The sequence below is a fragment of the Ambystoma mexicanum genome, chromosome 10, assembly GCF_040938575.1.
Source record: "Ambystoma mexicanum isolate Mex_15411 chromosome 10, UKY_AmexF1_1, whole genome shotgun sequence".
NCBI lineage: Eukaryota > Metazoa > Chordata > Amphibia > Caudata > Ambystomatidae > Ambystoma > Ambystoma mexicanum.
In genome coordinates this window covers 1,578,411,107-1,578,427,701 of record NC_090932.1, presented here as the reverse complement: position 1 = coordinate 1,578,427,701, position 16,595 = coordinate 1,578,411,107, and the positions used below count along the sequence as shown (strand labels likewise).

General features: G+C 44.3%; 1 protein-coding gene across 1 annotated transcript in view; it reads left to right on the top strand.

The window, feature by feature from the left end:
- The first annotated feature begins 9,111 nt into the window (after positions 1 to 9,111).
- LOC138493065 (solute carrier family 2, facilitated glucose transporter member 11-like) overlaps positions 9,112 to 16,595 on the top strand; it is a 190,337-nt gene continuing 182,853 nt past the window's right edge. The window contains exon 1 of the mRNA XM_069620290.1: positions 9,112 to 9,150. Coding sequence (XP_069476391.1) covers positions 9,112 to 9,150 — 39 coding nt within the window. The remainder of the gene's footprint in view (positions 9,151 to 16,595) is intronic.

Below are 16,595 nucleotides of genomic sequence, written 5' to 3'. Positions count from 1 at the left end.
CCTGTATCATTACCCAGCATGCTGCATCTTGCTAGCTTGCATGTTCTGTGTTATTTCTATAAGGGTGTGTGTTTGTAGTATTTTCTGTTTAGTTATTATTGGATATATGTATATATCACAGGGTACGCAGTAGCGGCCCTGTAGTTATGGTTAAGTTGCTCAACCCATAGGAAGAGCACTTTTTGGGCAGCTTATAACTTTGCCCCCCCCTGAACGAATCCTCGCGAACATTCGCTAATATAGTATATGCCCCAGTCGTTTGGTGGGGTTTCATTAAGGGGGGGGGGGAATTATAGGGGGTCCCAAAATGCATGGTTTTTCCAATAGACGCAATGGAAAAAGAGTTTGCTCATGCCTACAGCCCAAACCTCTGGATGGATTTTCACGAATTGGTGCGGAGGGCAGCGTGATTCTGTGGACAACAGATGTGCCCACTGATTGTATGGTGAAAAGTTTGAGGTGCGTCAGATTATTGGAAATGCTCACCCTGTTGCCTTCGCGGACAAACACTGCGGTGAAGCCATATTAAAAAACACAACATTGCACTTATCAAATGCATGAAACAATCTCTGGGGAGGGTGATGAGGATGGATGGGATATGGGCATAAAATGCCCAAAAACGGGAATTGTTCTTCTCCTATGTCCGGGAACAGTCTGGGGCAGTCCTGTGATGTTTGCAAACATCGGAGATGTTCTGGGTCATCTATGCTTATTTGTGCATTACATGGTTGGTGAAAATCAGTTTTTGGATACTGACTCTGAATGGTTCTGTAAAGTGTGGTGCTGTTTTCTCAACAGGGAACAAAATTAGAGGGGGGTCCCAACATATTTTAAAGGTTTATAAATGTGGTTCCATTTGACAAATCTGCACATCAATTAGCAGGAAGATTGTTGACCTAGATATAAATGTGTTAGCAAAGTTTGCTGGGATCTTGTCAAGAGGGGGCACATTTAGAGGGGGGGTCTCAACATTTTTAGATGGCTTATAACTTTGTCGCCGTTAGACGAATGTGGACAAAAGTGTTCAGAAAGATTATAGACCCAACCTTGAATGTGTGTGCAACGTATGAATGGATTTTGTCAAGTGGGGGAGTTATATGACTATTGTATGTATGTATGCACATTTTGACACTTTTGAAAAAATAAAACATGGACGGATTTGCAGAAAGCTTGTGTGAGGAGCATTGGCAAGGACCTGAAAGCATGGTTTTGCAAATGTGTCTGTGTTTAATGTAGGTACACAAAATAGTGATATATCTTTGGTGACAGAGGTGTGGGCAGTGGTCAGCACTGGGGTTAAGTGGGCATGGCCACCAGGCACTGGCTATTTGGTAAAAATGTTTCCAAATTGGGATAGGTTTTAATGGGTAAAAACAATCTGCTTGTGCGTACAGGTTGAAGTGCCGAATGGGATTCCAGCAATATGCACGAGGAGGGTCAGCAAGGATTTCAAAGCATGGTTTTGGAAATATGTACTGTGTTTTACTTTTTCAAAAGTTGAAAATATAAGTACACAACACAGTGATATAACATCGGTGTCTGGGCAATGGGCCTGGCCGTAAGGTAGGAGAAATGTGTACTGTATTTTGCTTATTAGGACATGCGGCATGGCGGAAGCGGTAAGGTTGAATGGGAAAAAATATTCTGCTTGCTGTTGCAGCCTGAAGTGGTGGACTTGAATACAACAAACTTGCGCGAAATATGTCTTGTGTTTTATTTTTCAAAAGTGTAAGAATATAAGTAAAAAAACTAGTGATATACATTTGGTGTGTGGGTAGTGGGCCTGTCCCTCGGCAAATGCAATTATGTACTCTGATTTGCTTATTAGGCAATGCGGGATGGCCGAAGCCTATGCCCCATGGATTTGGAGACTGGCATGGCTGCAAGGCATGATGGCATGGCATGAGCACTGGCCATTGTTTACATTATGAGGGCATAGTGCACACTGAGCTCGGATGCAGGGGTGGTTTGGTTTGGCTGGGGTCATGGCAGAGCCTTATGCCGTAGGAAATTGAACGATGATTTCCATTGCCAGCATGTGCTGCTGATAACGACAGACATAAGTATGTGTTGCAAAAATGATGTTTCTTAATTTATAATATATATGAAAAGAGGAATTATTAATAACTTATATACAGTGATGTAACACCATGAAACATTTTGACTTATAAAAACCTATTCAATTGACAGAAAACACGTTGTTAAAGGGATGTTACAGTATCCCACCCTTCTGAATCCTCTGCTCCAGTAGTTAAGCAGTGGCGTCCCACCTTGGTATCCCTTGGTATTTCCCTCCCAGGTTCTCATGAGCACTTGCCCATTCGTACTGCCCCTTCTATTTATGGACTTCTCTCACTGCACAATTCATATGTGCATTTATAGGAGCATTGTGTACAATTATTTTGTATAAGTAAGGGAAATGCAGATGCAAAAGATTTGTAGAAGATTGTTAAGTGGCCGTTGTTGTGTAGAAGTTTAATATGGTCACAGTTTTTGGAAGTGATTGGTGGATGGATGTGTGACTGTTTGAAAGCAGGCATTGAGGGAGTGTTTCTAATATAACATTTAAAAGGGTGGTGTGCGCTGGTGTGCACGTGCCATCCAGGTCTTTTAATGATCCATGTCCTGGAAAGGGGACTGTGGAGACCATGGATAGTTTTGAAGGTTCATCGATTATAGTCCTTATTGTATGCTAGAGAAAAGTATTTGGGACAGAAAATTGTTTATGTCCTTTTATATTTTTCTCTAGTACCCAATTGTCCAATTAGCACCCTGGGCGGGGGAGCCAGCCAATCAGGTGGCTAGAAACACAGGCTTGAATTGCTGGTACAAGCCCGCATTCCAAGCTGCCTTATAGCCGTTCTCCCAGCTGCCATATCCCCCCCTACCCTCTGTCCCATGTTTTATTTATTTGTTCACCTCCCACTATCCCCCTTATTTACCTTATTTCAGCAGCGGCGGGTGCCACTGCCGCATTCGCTCCTTATCTTCGCCTCCTGCAGGCTGTCATGGAAAGGGAAGAGGGGCTCCGTACGGAACCCTGCCTTCCCGTTCCATGGTGGCCATCTTGGAAAGGATTTGCCTTCCTGTAGCAGGACGCTGCCGTTTTATTTTAGCACCCTGGGTTACCGTTTTGTGATGTCATCTTTCATGTCCTGGGTGTTAGTGTTAGCAGTGCACGGTGGTGGCATGAATTTTGGCTGCTTAGCTTACCATAATTGGCAAACTTCTGAAGTTTTTTGGTTTTACTTTTAACCATAACGCCCCTTTAACAAAGTTTTGTCATTGAGTTTCATAGGTTTTTACTAGTGCAACTTAACCATACCTTATCAACGTTTTTTCTGTGAATTTCATAGGTTTTTATTAGTGCAACTTAAACATAACGATATACAGGGTTCTAAATTGAGATTCGAGGATCAGGAGCTAAAACCAGCTCCTGGGTATCGGGCAATACCCTGTAAGCAGGTACAGCTACCAGAGATGCACTCTTTGTCAGTTTTGTATGACCCACTGACTTTAAATGTATATTAGATTTGTTCTAATTCTTCTTTATTAACTTTCTCAAATACTCAAAGTTAATGTCACATTTACATGTTTGGAAGGTATCAGTTGGCCCGGGGAGCCAAATGTAGCTCCTGGTAAACGTTAACCAGGCTCTACTATGCAGGAGCTAAATAGCTCCCAGCTCCCCTCAATTCCGCACCCTGTATTACACGGACCGCGGTAGCGGCCGTGTAGTTATGGTTAAGTTGCTCATCTCATGGGAATACCACTTTTTGGGTGCCTTATAACTTTACACTAAAACATAGAAAAACTTGCAAAAAATGTATATGGCCCACTCTGAATTTTTTGGGGAAGTTGGGTGAGGTTTCGTGGGGAGGGGGGGTTCCAACATGAATTTTTTCCATAGACTGAATGGAGAAAAACATTGCACGGGCCTACAGGCCAAACGGCTGGACGGATTTTCACCAAATTTGCAGCAGGAGCAGCGCCTTGGTCCAGAAAGCAAGCTTTTGGAAATTTGGTGATAATCAGTCCTGTACTTTTTTTAAAAGCAGGTAAAATGTACGTCTCAAACAATTTGTGATATCTGGCTCCGCTCCACGGTCCCATTTCCCTGTTCGCTCTATGGTCAAAAGTCTGATTGGGCTGGAGTGTGGCGTGATGTCAGCGGACATTGGACGCGCCCGGTGGTTGGCTGGAGGGAAGTGTGATGTGCGTCATAGGTTTGGGTAACGCCGCCATGCTGTAGCTGAGGATATTATGGCACCGAAAGGGGCTGGAAAACATCTGTTCCGGCATATGGTGGTGGGAAGAGGGGATCGAAAGGGAGGGGGAGTGTATCCATGCGTACTGTGGCAATTTGCGGGTACCTCCTCAGGCGACTAGCTTGTATGGTGATATGTGCTGAGGCGTCCTGCTTCTGTGGTGAGTGCTGGCAGGCTCACTTGAAGATAAGGAGTGGATTGCACATGACATGAACATTTTGGCATAGGGTGTACTAGGCTTGTGTGTGGTAAGTCCCTAGCGCCTTCGATGAATGGCTGGACATGTGATTGTGCATTTTCGATATTGTGGCCATTGCGCACATTACTGATTATTGCACTGTACTATGATGTATTGGGTCTGTGTACTTAACAGACTGCTGGGAGCATGGGCAGTGTTCTGAAGATTTTGTGGTTTGGTTGGCAGTAGAAAAATACTATGTGAGTGGAAGTGGGTAGAGGTGCTGGAGGCTGTGTTATGTTTGTGGATTTTGCTAACTACCTACATGTTTCAATGCATGGCACTATTATGGTGCAGGCATTGGGTAGGAGTGCCGGTGGCAGAATTACGTTTGTGGGTTGTGGTACCAAGCTACATGTTCACAAGCATGGCTGCATAACGTTGCTGTGTGTGTGGCCAAGGCGTAGGTGCTTGGGTGCTTGACCAAAGGCCGTAGGACGTAGGAGTGCTGGTGGCTGTATTACGTTTGTGGGTTCCAGTACCTGGCCACATGTTCACATGCATGGCTGCATAACATTGTGGTGGGTGTGGCCAATGCCTAGGCTCTTGGGTGTATGGCCAAAGGCTGTAGGCCATAGGCCATGCACCCAAGAGCCTAGGCCTTGGCCACACCCACTGCAACATTATGCAGCCATGCACAGCAACCCTCTGATACTGCTATATGGATTTTCTTTTCCAAATGCATAGAAGCTCTACATTTGGTGCAATTCATGCATTCCACTGAAGCCTATTTTAAAATGAGCTCTTCCCCTGTTGATAGAGAGGTATGGCAGGGTTCCATTTCTTGCCACCATGCGGCTACTAAAACAAAGTCAGGCGGCAACGTGTTACCATGTCATCGTGCATTTTCGAGGTCAAGTATTCCAGTTATGTACAACTTCCTCATGCACTAGTTGCAACTAGGTTTCACATTGTTGCCTTGTATGTGTGGTGTATCACCACTGTACCTATTGTTGGTTGAATGGGTGTGGTGATTTCTGTTCCATCGGACAGGTTTGGGTCCATGGCTGGACATGATGGAGTCGAGTCCTGCAGCGTGTCCTCTGGGTATTGTGTTGGAATTTTGTGTTTATAAAAGTGCATAGGGTTCCAGTGCATGTTTTATGTGGTTGGGTTGTGGCTATTGCGCAGATTACAGAGTAATGCACGGTACTATAATGCATTGAGTGTGTGTAATTAATAGACTGCTGCGAGCAGGGGCAATGATCTGAAGATTTTGTGGTTTGGTTGGCAGTACACAAATTCTATGTGAGTGGAAGTGGGTAGAGCTGTGTTATATGTGTGGATTTTCCTACCTACCTACATGTTTGCATGCATGACTGTATTATGGTGCAGGGGTTGGGTAGGAGTGCCAGTGGCTGCATTCCGTTTGTGGGTTCTGGTACCTGGACACATGTTCGTATCCCTGGCTGCATAACGTTGCGGTGGGTGTGACCAAGGCCTAGGCTCTTGGGTGCATGGCAAAAGGCCGTAGGCTGCAGGCCATGCACTGAAGACAGTAGTCCTTGGCCACACCCACCACAACATTATGCAGCCATGCATGCCAACACTGTGATACTGGTATATGGATTTTGTTTTTCAATTGTATAGAGCCTGTACATTTAGCATAATTATTGCTTAGCACTGAAGCCTATTTTACAATGAGTTTTTCCCCTGTTGATAGAGAGGTATGATAGTTTTCTATTTCCGGCCACCATGCGGCTACAAAGACAAAATTAGGCGGCAATGGGTTACCATTTCATCGTGCATTTCCAATGCTAAGTACTCCAGTTATATAGAACTTCTTTTTACGTACATGGAGACATGTTGGAACCTTGTACATGGTGCAATGAATGTACAGCTGACACCATATATACATGTACATTTATGGCCCCTATCTACCATTTATATATGCAGTGAGTTACGAATCAACGGCAGAGTCTGTGTGCAATGGGTGTGCATACGTGGGTGTCAGGGCCATCTTATGGACTTTAGTGCCTTTGAGAAAGGAGATTTTTGGGCCTCTCCTTCATGGAAGGAAACAAATTCCTTTACAACTCCTTCAAAGATTGAACGTGGTTTCTAATGTATGAAGTGTAGTGACCTGATCTGGTTTTGTCGCCTGTGTGGTACATAACGGCTATTGGTGTGAACGTTTTGTTGCCACACAACACCTGTCCATGTGTGAAGGTACTAGGGTTGCAGTTACTTTTTTTTCCCATCCGCGTTGTACGTTGAAAGCATTCATATTATGTGTTGCCTATGGTACTGTATATGTAAGGTGGAACGATTATCAGAATTGGAAGGCCTACACAATATGCTATGTTTTGCATTATGTACCACCTGTTGAAATGGAATGGAATCACAGTTAGGTATAGATACAGAGAGAAAGCGTTTGTTAGGGCCTTCTTCCTGGATGACATGATTCCAGAGAGTGCATGTATTTTTCCAAAAGTAGAAAATCGGAAAGATTTAATTTATGGGTATGTTTTTGCTTTCCAATAACTGCAGTAAGTACATTACCACTTCTTGCGGATTTACTTGTCTATTTAACGTGCATTTTCCGTTGCAGCCCAGTAGTCCGATTCCTGCCTTATTTCTGAGCCCCTGTAACTGTTTCCACGATTCTGTGCAGACATTTCTCCAGTCCTATTATTTGTAAACACAACTGGTGTGAGCCGTTTAATAAATGTTTTAAATACTTAGTGCCATTTGCAATGCACCATTGCTGGGTGCCGATGTGGAGGAATCTGGATGCAGAAATCTTGGATAGTTTCACAGAACTTTGTACTGGTATAACACGAGACTTGCACTCTGAATATTTCACGTCATATATGGAGTGTTGTACAGGACTGATAGTGTTACATGGAGAGGTCTTCAATGTGATTGGTGGATGAGTGTGTGACTATTTAACAGTACCCAATGAGGGAGTGCTGGAAAGAAGATAGAGAAAAGGGAAGAAGGACTGCTCCTGCTTTACTGGGGCGTGGCCCTCCCGGTACTTGGGGAAGCGCAGGTGCCACATCCTACCCTTTTCAGCATGCTGGCCATGGGAATGGGACTGTGGGGATTCAATCAGGTACTGAGGGTGTGGTTCACAGGAAGGGGTGGTAATACTTTTTTTCATTACTCTGTGTAGTGAGGTGGGGTGACATGGAGCGACACACAGTGTTGATTGTGGGTGATGCCTTTGTGCTAGATCTGCACAGGTATGCCCTGGAAAGAGACTTTGATGGCTATTTTGGTTTGGAAGGAGTGTAGGCATTGTGGTGCGCTGCTGATTTGTGCAGTTTTGGCATTGTGCTTGGACTTTGCAGTGAAGTGGCCACTTTCGCTACTGTTCATGTTGTTGTCGTGCACTATGGCGCCTTGCATTTGCATTACGCGGCTTGTTCACATTTGTTCCATCAACTGAAGAGGTTGATGAAAGCCATGAAGAGGCTTTGTCCCACTGCCCAGGTGGTTTTCTCGCCCATACCACCCTAATGTACTTTGTCCCCAGCCAGAGTTTGGAAGGTGTCTCATCAACAGAGCATGTGTGATTTTTTGTGCGCTGGTGGGATGTTCTTCTGTAACAATGACATTATTAATTCTCGAAATGCTAACTTTTTCCATGCAAATGGCATTTCTTTGTCGACCATTGCTAATGGCATTTTTTTTGCCCATCTAAAGGATGCATTGAAGAGGTTACTGTAAGAATGTGAGGAGGTGAAGAAAAGAGAAAACCCTATAAAAACCAAAAAAAGGTGTTTCTCTACAAGCACCTGCAAAAGAAATGCTCTTTTCAGAGCCACCACTAAAGAAGAAATCCCCTACCCTGGTTGAAATGTATTCCCCCATTTCTGCACGGATTACATGTGCCACATCCAGGGATTTTGAGGATGGCGGGCATGGAAATGGGACTGTGGAGGCTAAGGGATTGCGCAATAATGTTTCTGGGTGTGGTGTCTACGCAGAGACTGCGGTAGAAGCTGTATTTGTAGAGAGGAATGCAGAAGCCTAAGATTATGGCTGTGTGTTTAAGGGGGCAGAGTGTATGGGCCTCATTCCGGGTTTGGAGCTAACCATGGAGTAATTAGCTCCATGGTTGCCTCCGAAACCGTCCCAAATCCGGCATGGTAAATGGAGTAATTACCGGTCCATTCCAGGGTTGGAGGGACCGGTAATTCCCCATTCACCTTTTGCCCTTCCCCATTCCCATTTCTGCCCCATGGGGCTCAATGGGAATGGGGATGGGGAAGGAGGTAAAGTACCTTTGCGGGTCCCGTACTTTACTCCTGCTAAAAGCAGGAGGTAAGGAAGGACCCGCAAAGGGACCTCGGAATTCGAAGGTAAGGGATTACCGGCATCGGCACCCTTACCGGTGCCGGTAATTCCTTACCTCCAACCTCAGAATGACCCCCTATGACTTTTGGGGGAGTCCTAGATACATTGATTGAAAGTGATGCAAAACACTGTGCAGTGGCTGCTTATTGTGGATTCTATCATGTGGTTGTGCACTTGTATGGAGTATGTGCAGTGCAGTGGCTGATTTTGGTTCATCTTTGTGCCACTTTGGTGATGCGCGATTATTCAGACATTATTATTCTTGATTGTGGAGGGAAAAGTTTAGGCTATGTTACCGGAATGCGTCTGCAGTTTGCGATGAAGGAGGCACTTGGCCAGGTAATGCGTTTGTTTACGAAGTCTTGCATAATTTTTTGTCCCATTACTCAGGCACATATGTGGCTGTGTTCTTCTTGATTTGGTCCGCAAATGGAGAAAGGGAGCACATTGTCAAGAAGGTTATTTGTGCCTTTTTCTGACATGTGGCCATGTCCTACTTCCACAATGGAAATATTACGTTTAATAGCACGATCATTTCTCCCACAAATGGCGTTCATCTTACTGATCCTGGCAATCAGGTTTTTCTGAAAAGTTTAGGCTATGTTACCGGAATGCGTCTGCAGTTTGCGATAAAGGAGGCACTTGGCCAGGTAATGCGTTTGTTTACGAAGTCTTGCATAATTTTTTGTCCCATTACTCAGGCACATATGTGGCTGTGTTCTTCTTGATTTGGTCCGCAAATGGAGAAAGGGAGCACATTGTCAAGAAGGTTATTTGTGCCTTTTTCTGACATGTGGCCATGTCCTACTTCCACAATGGAAATATTACGTTTAATAGCATGATCATTTCTCCCACAAATGGCGTTCATCTTTCTGATCCTGGCAATCAGGTTTTTCTGCAATCCATCCATAGTGTATTGGCGGCCCTTTTTGGAAGTACAGCAAGCATTTTTCTAGTAGGTGTTGCACACTTCAACCCTTCCAAATGCAAACAAACATGAAAAAAGCCTCTTTTTACAGCCAGCCCTTTCTACACAAACCGACTGCAATATTTCTCACAGAGCCACGCCTCCCATTATTTACCACACAATCTGTGCAGCGTACAGGCTGCACAGCGGCCTGCATCCTTGCATTGGCAATTCCATTTGTGACCTCTGAAAGGAGCATTTTTTTACATTTTTGTTTTTTCCGTTGTTTTCTATCTTTTTTGCTCTTGCAACACACAACACAGAAGGCAAGGAAGGGAAGGGAGGGTACGGAAGGGGCACCACACACAGGGATAAGATAGGGCAAGTGCAGAGAGAGGAAGTTGTTGGGTGGCCTTCACTTAAATAGGCAGCAGTCATTATCATGCTCCCGGAACAACCCTTTGAAAGCACTTCGAAGTTGCTCCCCCGTGCAGAGTACTGCGTCGCACTACATGCACAGTACCATGACCTTTGACAGGTAAGGGTCTGCTGCACAGAATATGGTCTGCAAGGATGCTTTAGGCATCCGCTGCCCTACAGGAGTGTCCCTAGTGTTGGCAGGAGCAGATGTGGAGAATGCTGTAGAGGAAAGTAACCTACTGCATTGTTGGAAGGGCAGTACCCTGCGCACTGCTGTCTTGTGTTTCGATTTGAGGTCTTGTGGCATGGAGGTGGTGCTGTAGCTGTACTAGCCATGTTTTCTGCATCTGAGTAAATGTATTTCACTTGGTTAGCACAACATTTCGGCACATCTCTTACGGTGGTACACAGTTTTCACACCCAGCAGCCACGCTGGCTGCAGACATTGGGGATTTGCTCAACTTCATCCTCGTTCTCCTCTGGATCCCTATTTACATCAGCACGCCTGGTCCCTTGCTCAGGCCCTTCAGAAGTAGGTGGTGGTGGTGAGGGTGTGGGTGTTGCTGGCACAGAGGCAGCAGCCATGGTTGCCATTAGTTGCAATGGTAATATAGCACAGCAGAATGACTCCAAAATCAATTCCAGCTCAAAGCAATGTCGCCCGCTACTCTGTTCTGAAAAGCTACAAACAGAATATGGAGCAGCTCTGGGGAGTGGCCTTTTGTAGGGCTGCTGTGGAGCCCTTGCAACCGGAAAAGAGGCCTAAATCGTTGAAACAAATGTATACATGTGCAATGGCACATTGTGGGTTGATTGTTAGCGTGTACTTTCACAATAACACTCCGTACATTGCAGAACACATTACTTTTCTGCTGTCCAAGGGTCTGGATTGTGTCAGGCAAATAAGGGCCCACGCGGGTGTGGTCCCATGGTGACGTCACAAATGTTCTCGATTGGGATGGCTGTCCGCAGGACGCGTTTTGGGTGCAATACTTTGTGCGCATGTCCCTAGGTGTCCTACGGACACCATTGGGATCTCTGGACTAATTAAAAGTGGGACATACATGCGCTGAACATTTTGGGACATGCTGGGTGTTTGTAGGGTACAGCAGGTGGGATGTTCATGTGTACAGCTACCTGTAGGATGTGGGTGGGCGCCTAAAACTACTTAAAGTCCATCAGAAATGTCTTTTCATATGCTGGACAGGCGGAGTGTAACCAGGACATAGAGGAAGAGATACGCATGCGCCTAGTTATGCAACGGACAAACGTCCGCTCCCACAACTAATTATAGGTGGTTCACAAGATGCAGACATGCGGTTCGTACTGGCGTTGTACGGATGCCTCCATTGTGATTGTGGATAGGCCAGACACCTCCCTTTTACTGAACTGCGGTCATCACCACCAGTACTGTGCGCCGCTGAGTCGTAACGGGATTTAAAAAAAAAAAGGAAAAGCCACATATACACTCTGCAACAATTTACATATCAACCTTTATTTCCACACATTGATAGATACTATTACGAAAGGGAAGGGGCAGCAGAAGTGGATGCATATACCAGGGAATTGGGGATTTTGTACAAGTTGGTCGTGAGGGGAGGAAGGGATTGAGGTCTCATCGTGACCTCTCTGACCACACAGAATTTGCGGGGATGGCGGGCTGGGTTACGCGTGCAGGTGGGGCAGTGGTATTTTATTTTGGCCATAATATGTCCTTGTACGAAATCTTTTAAGGCGGCAAAATTGTTCAGCAATTCCTCCATTTTGGCTTCCAAGCTGTCCAGTTTGCTATTTACAGAGTTTCCTTCCTTTCCTGTGCTCTTATGCTGTTGTGGAAGAGGTGCCGCTTGTGCTGCATTGCTTTCACTTCCAATATGTTCTGCTAAAGAAAATAAAATCTGTTAGGTGTACATGAAGCAATACATATTAATTATTTTATGTTTCACACTGCGCTGCGTACCAATGGTGTTACTATTGTGACTCATTTCGTCATGAGGAAAATTTTCTTCCAGCCATTCTAAGGTGCTTGCCATTGCTGCATAAAGAAACATCATGCTTTTCTACTATTGTACGCTGCATGACCTGTGAAATTATAAGACAAACTATAGTGTGCTTACCACGTTGTAGTGATGTTCTAGTCTTAGTACTTTCCAGTCCTTACTCTGCCTGTTCGTTCTTCGTTCCTATGTAAAGCAGCAGTGCAGTAAGATTGTTCAATGCAGACGTCACTTCTGTTTTTGGTGCATTCCATTATGTTGTATACCCTATGCCTTTGCTCTGTTTGTTTCATAATTACAGAGTTTGCACACCTACTCTATTTTCCCTTGCAATTCACATACATGGTGCTGTTTGTATAGGTTCCTTGTGTTTGCTGAATGGTACCACTATGTAAGAGAACCCCTGCCTTTCTCAGCAGGTTGGATGCCACCCGATGTCTGCGACCAGACGCATAGGGCACGGCCGCTGTGCGCATTAAGATGGCACCAGCGTGTTCAGTATGTTGTATGGTACATCTATACAAAGTTAGGGTATCCTGGTAAAAACCTATGAAATTCAGAGAAAAAACATTGTTTAAGGGACGTTATGGTTAAGTTGCGCTACTAAAACTTATCAAATCCAGTCAAAAAACGTTGTTAAAGGGACGTAATGTTTACGTTCTGCTACTAAAAACCTATCAAATTCAGTGAAAAAATGTTGTTAAAGGAACATTATGGTTTAGTTGCCCTTTTTTTCAAAGGAACATTATAGTTACTTTGCACTAATAACAACCTAGTGATATTATGGTTACTAGTAAAACCGGAAAACCACAGATATTCGCCCGTTACCGTAAGCTAAGCAACCATAACTTGTGCCACCACTGTGCACTGCAAGGACTACCACCCATGACATCAAAGATGACATCACAAATGTCATTGATGACATCACTGATGACATCACATGTCTGGATCACTCTTTTTTTGTTCACTGACATATCTAGGCCAGGTGGTTTTCTTCACTGATAGTCAGGAATTAAAAAAGTAAAAGGTACTATACTTGTAGACCTTACCCTTTCATATGTTCTTTCAATACTTTCCTTAGGGTTTAGTCACATCATTTGATACATATACATAGGGGAAGAAGGAACCCTGAAACACAGCAATAATTTCTGTGCATGAAGTTAATTAGTTAGGTTATGAACACTTTCTAGTAATAGTGCTGTTTTTTTGCTTACTTTCCTTTCTCTGTATATGCTAGTATTTTTATGCATTGTGGTCTCTTTATGTTTTGTGTGTAGTAGTACAATTATGCAGTTCGTGACGCATTGGTAGGTACTTACATTTCACAGTATACAAAACTCTGAAATTAAAACATTCATCATCGTATTATCCAACATGGGAAGATTTTGATTATTGCACCTCCATGGCGCATGCTGCAGACAAAGCCTACGTTTCTACCTGAGTTCATTCATGTACTGGAAAGAACTCAGTAATGCAATGATGTTTATAGAAATGCATCTCTTAATGAACTATTTGGCACATGATAGTTCTTCCAATGATCTCTGATACTTTTCTGCCAACATTATAATGACAATCTCTTGTGCAGGCTGTGCATGAAAACTAAATGCACATGTGATGTCATCAGTGATATAATCAATGACATTTGTGATGTCATCTTTGATGTCATGGGTGGTAGTCCTTTATAGCACTTTAATTGGACGTTCCTTTATTTTGGACTATTGTACATTCCTTTTTGGGTTGCTTCTATTTCATATTCACAACTCTCTTGAGAGTAAAGGCTTCCCTCGGCCCACGTTACCACAAAAGGCGTAGAAGGCATTTCTCTTAACTGTGTCTCTTTTACCTTTATGATTGTGTCGGCTCTTGGCTTTTAGCAGTGTGAGGGCTGGGTTGGCGCTGTAGCCTCTACTCATCCATGTGTCCTGCAGGACAGAAGAAAACCTTCCACGGTTGCATTTGTCAACAGCATACCATTTAGGCGTCTTAAGGATCGGGTGGACATCAGACTCAGATCAAGGCAAGACTCAGCCGAACATTCTGGGAAACTAAGTTCCCTCAGTCCCCAACGTCACAAGAAAATGGGGCACAATCTGTGTGGGTCTTACCCCGCAGGCCAGTCAGAGCACCGGCAGCAGCCCCGGCGCAGCATCGTTGCCACTGGTCTGCATTGGGAAACTCCAGATCAGACCTAACTGTTGTGTGCAATCCAAGAAATCATCAATGTAAGCACCATTTTCAACGTCACCTTTGACGTCAGTGTTTTACGTTACCTCATTTTCAATGTCAAGAGGCAGGTCAAGGGACAGAATGGTGTTACCAGCTCCCATATCATCAAAGGACCCCCCAAAATCTAGTATAAGACACTTACAATCCAAAAACGGTGAGGGGGTGTTCAGAAGAGTTCCAGAGCCACCTTTCACCAACAAGCCACACTCTGTTACTAGACCAAGGGACATCTCACCTCCATGTCACACTCTGTTAATAGACCAAGGGACATCTCACCTCCATGTCACACTCTGTTAATAGACCAAGGGACATCTCACCTCTATGTCACACTCTGTTTCTAGACCAAGGGACAACTGACCTCCAAGGCTTCTACTTCGACAAAGGCTGATCACTCCAACGTCTCTATGCAGGCCAAGAGGTCCCTAACCTCCTTTCACAGATTGAGTGACTTCTCTCCTTGAACACCGGATTCAGTGCAACAGTGAGTTTCTCCCACGGATTATTTGTTGATGTTTACAGAGGTCACAAAGCGTTGCAGTCAAGTTGAATACGCCTACCTCAGCTACTTGGCATCCTTTAAGTTTTCATAGTAGACCAAACGTAAGCAGCGCAACTACTAATTCCCTTTGATACAAGGCTTATTGGAACCTTTTATGGACATACAACTCCAACTTCTGTTTGATACTGAGAAAGACAAAAGAAAAATGACAGGTCGTTCAACACGCTTTACTTGATAAGAACCCACTGGCGAACTTATGAGTAGTGGGTGCGGCAAGGGAAAACGTTTTCTATCATCTATAATTCGTATGTAGGATAGTTTCATTTTTATCGCTACAGTATACAACGCAAGCAGTTCTGGCATGGGTGATATTGCGCATAGACTATGATTTTAATTAATAGAGTTGATCTTGGTCCGCCAGAGTATCTGACGACTTGCCTGCAGAGGCTTCAAAACTTATCGGTTCACAGTTTTGCATATTTCACCTGATTTAATTCACCTAATAAAGTTTGGAACTCATTCCGTTTTCTTCCTGTCCATAAAAGAGTCACCTTCAAGGCATGGGCCCTCATTACACGTTTGCCGGTATCCCGCCGGTAATGTCAAAGGGATACCGGCAAACTGACCTTCCGTTTCCGCCGCCTGATATCTCAAAATTACCGGAATATTACAGCTGTCGGAAAGGGCGGTAATAAATACTCATTCCATGGAGTCCCGTAGGAATCCATGAAGGGGATTGGCAGTATTCCGGCACCGGAAACACTGATGCCGGAAATAACGGCTGTTTTTTGCCAGCGGAGGCCTGAATTACCTCCAACTCTTGGCTTTAGGTAAATCACAGAACCCCCAGCGGCAAACCTGTAGTTTACTGGTCCGGTAAAAGTGCCGGTCACGGAATAACCAGCACTTTAACCAGCATTTTTCCCTGACTGGCAACCTTATAATGACCCCCATGGTGTTTCGCACACAGGTCATACTATGGCCAAGGCTCTATATGCATTTGTCAGAAGATGGCACATTATAGACCACAAAGAGCTTCATGCTCTACACATGCCTTGTGGTTTGCTGCAAAAAAGTTCAAACAATATATTTTGCTGGTCGATCCTTTTTAGAGCAAACTTTATCAGTGTGGAAGAAACTTCCTATTATACTGAAAAGCATACAGGATCACTACACATTTCACAAATGTCTCAACACCCATTTATTTAACAATTACATATTTCAGGCTCCTTAAAAGAGGATAGCAATGCCAGTTATGTTGATGCCAAGAAACCTGTGGGCAGTCGAGCGTGCTTCATAAGCAACATAGCATAACATAACGTAGCTTGACCTTGCCCACACTTGTTAATTGTGTCTGTCAATCTGCCTGCAACCTTTTATTGGAGCTTATCTAACTTGTTTATAAGAGCTAAGCACCGCCCACATTTGCTAATTTGACTTTCTCTGGCCTGTGTTCACTTATGGTGTCCAGTCCTACCCACAAGTGGTAACTGGGGGTTTTCTGACTCACCTCGAATTAATGGTACCTAGCTCCGGCCATAGATTTGTACTGTGATTACTTCCACGTATGCATGTTTATTGAAGTCAAGCGCTAGCCCAGCTGATTCTTCAGCTTAGCCCCATCAACATACATTTGTGGGGCTTTCCAAGACCCACAAACACGTCTTTACTGTGACTCCGCCAAGAACAAATGTGTTTATTTGGGGCATAAGCTGAAGCACTCATGTTTAGGTTT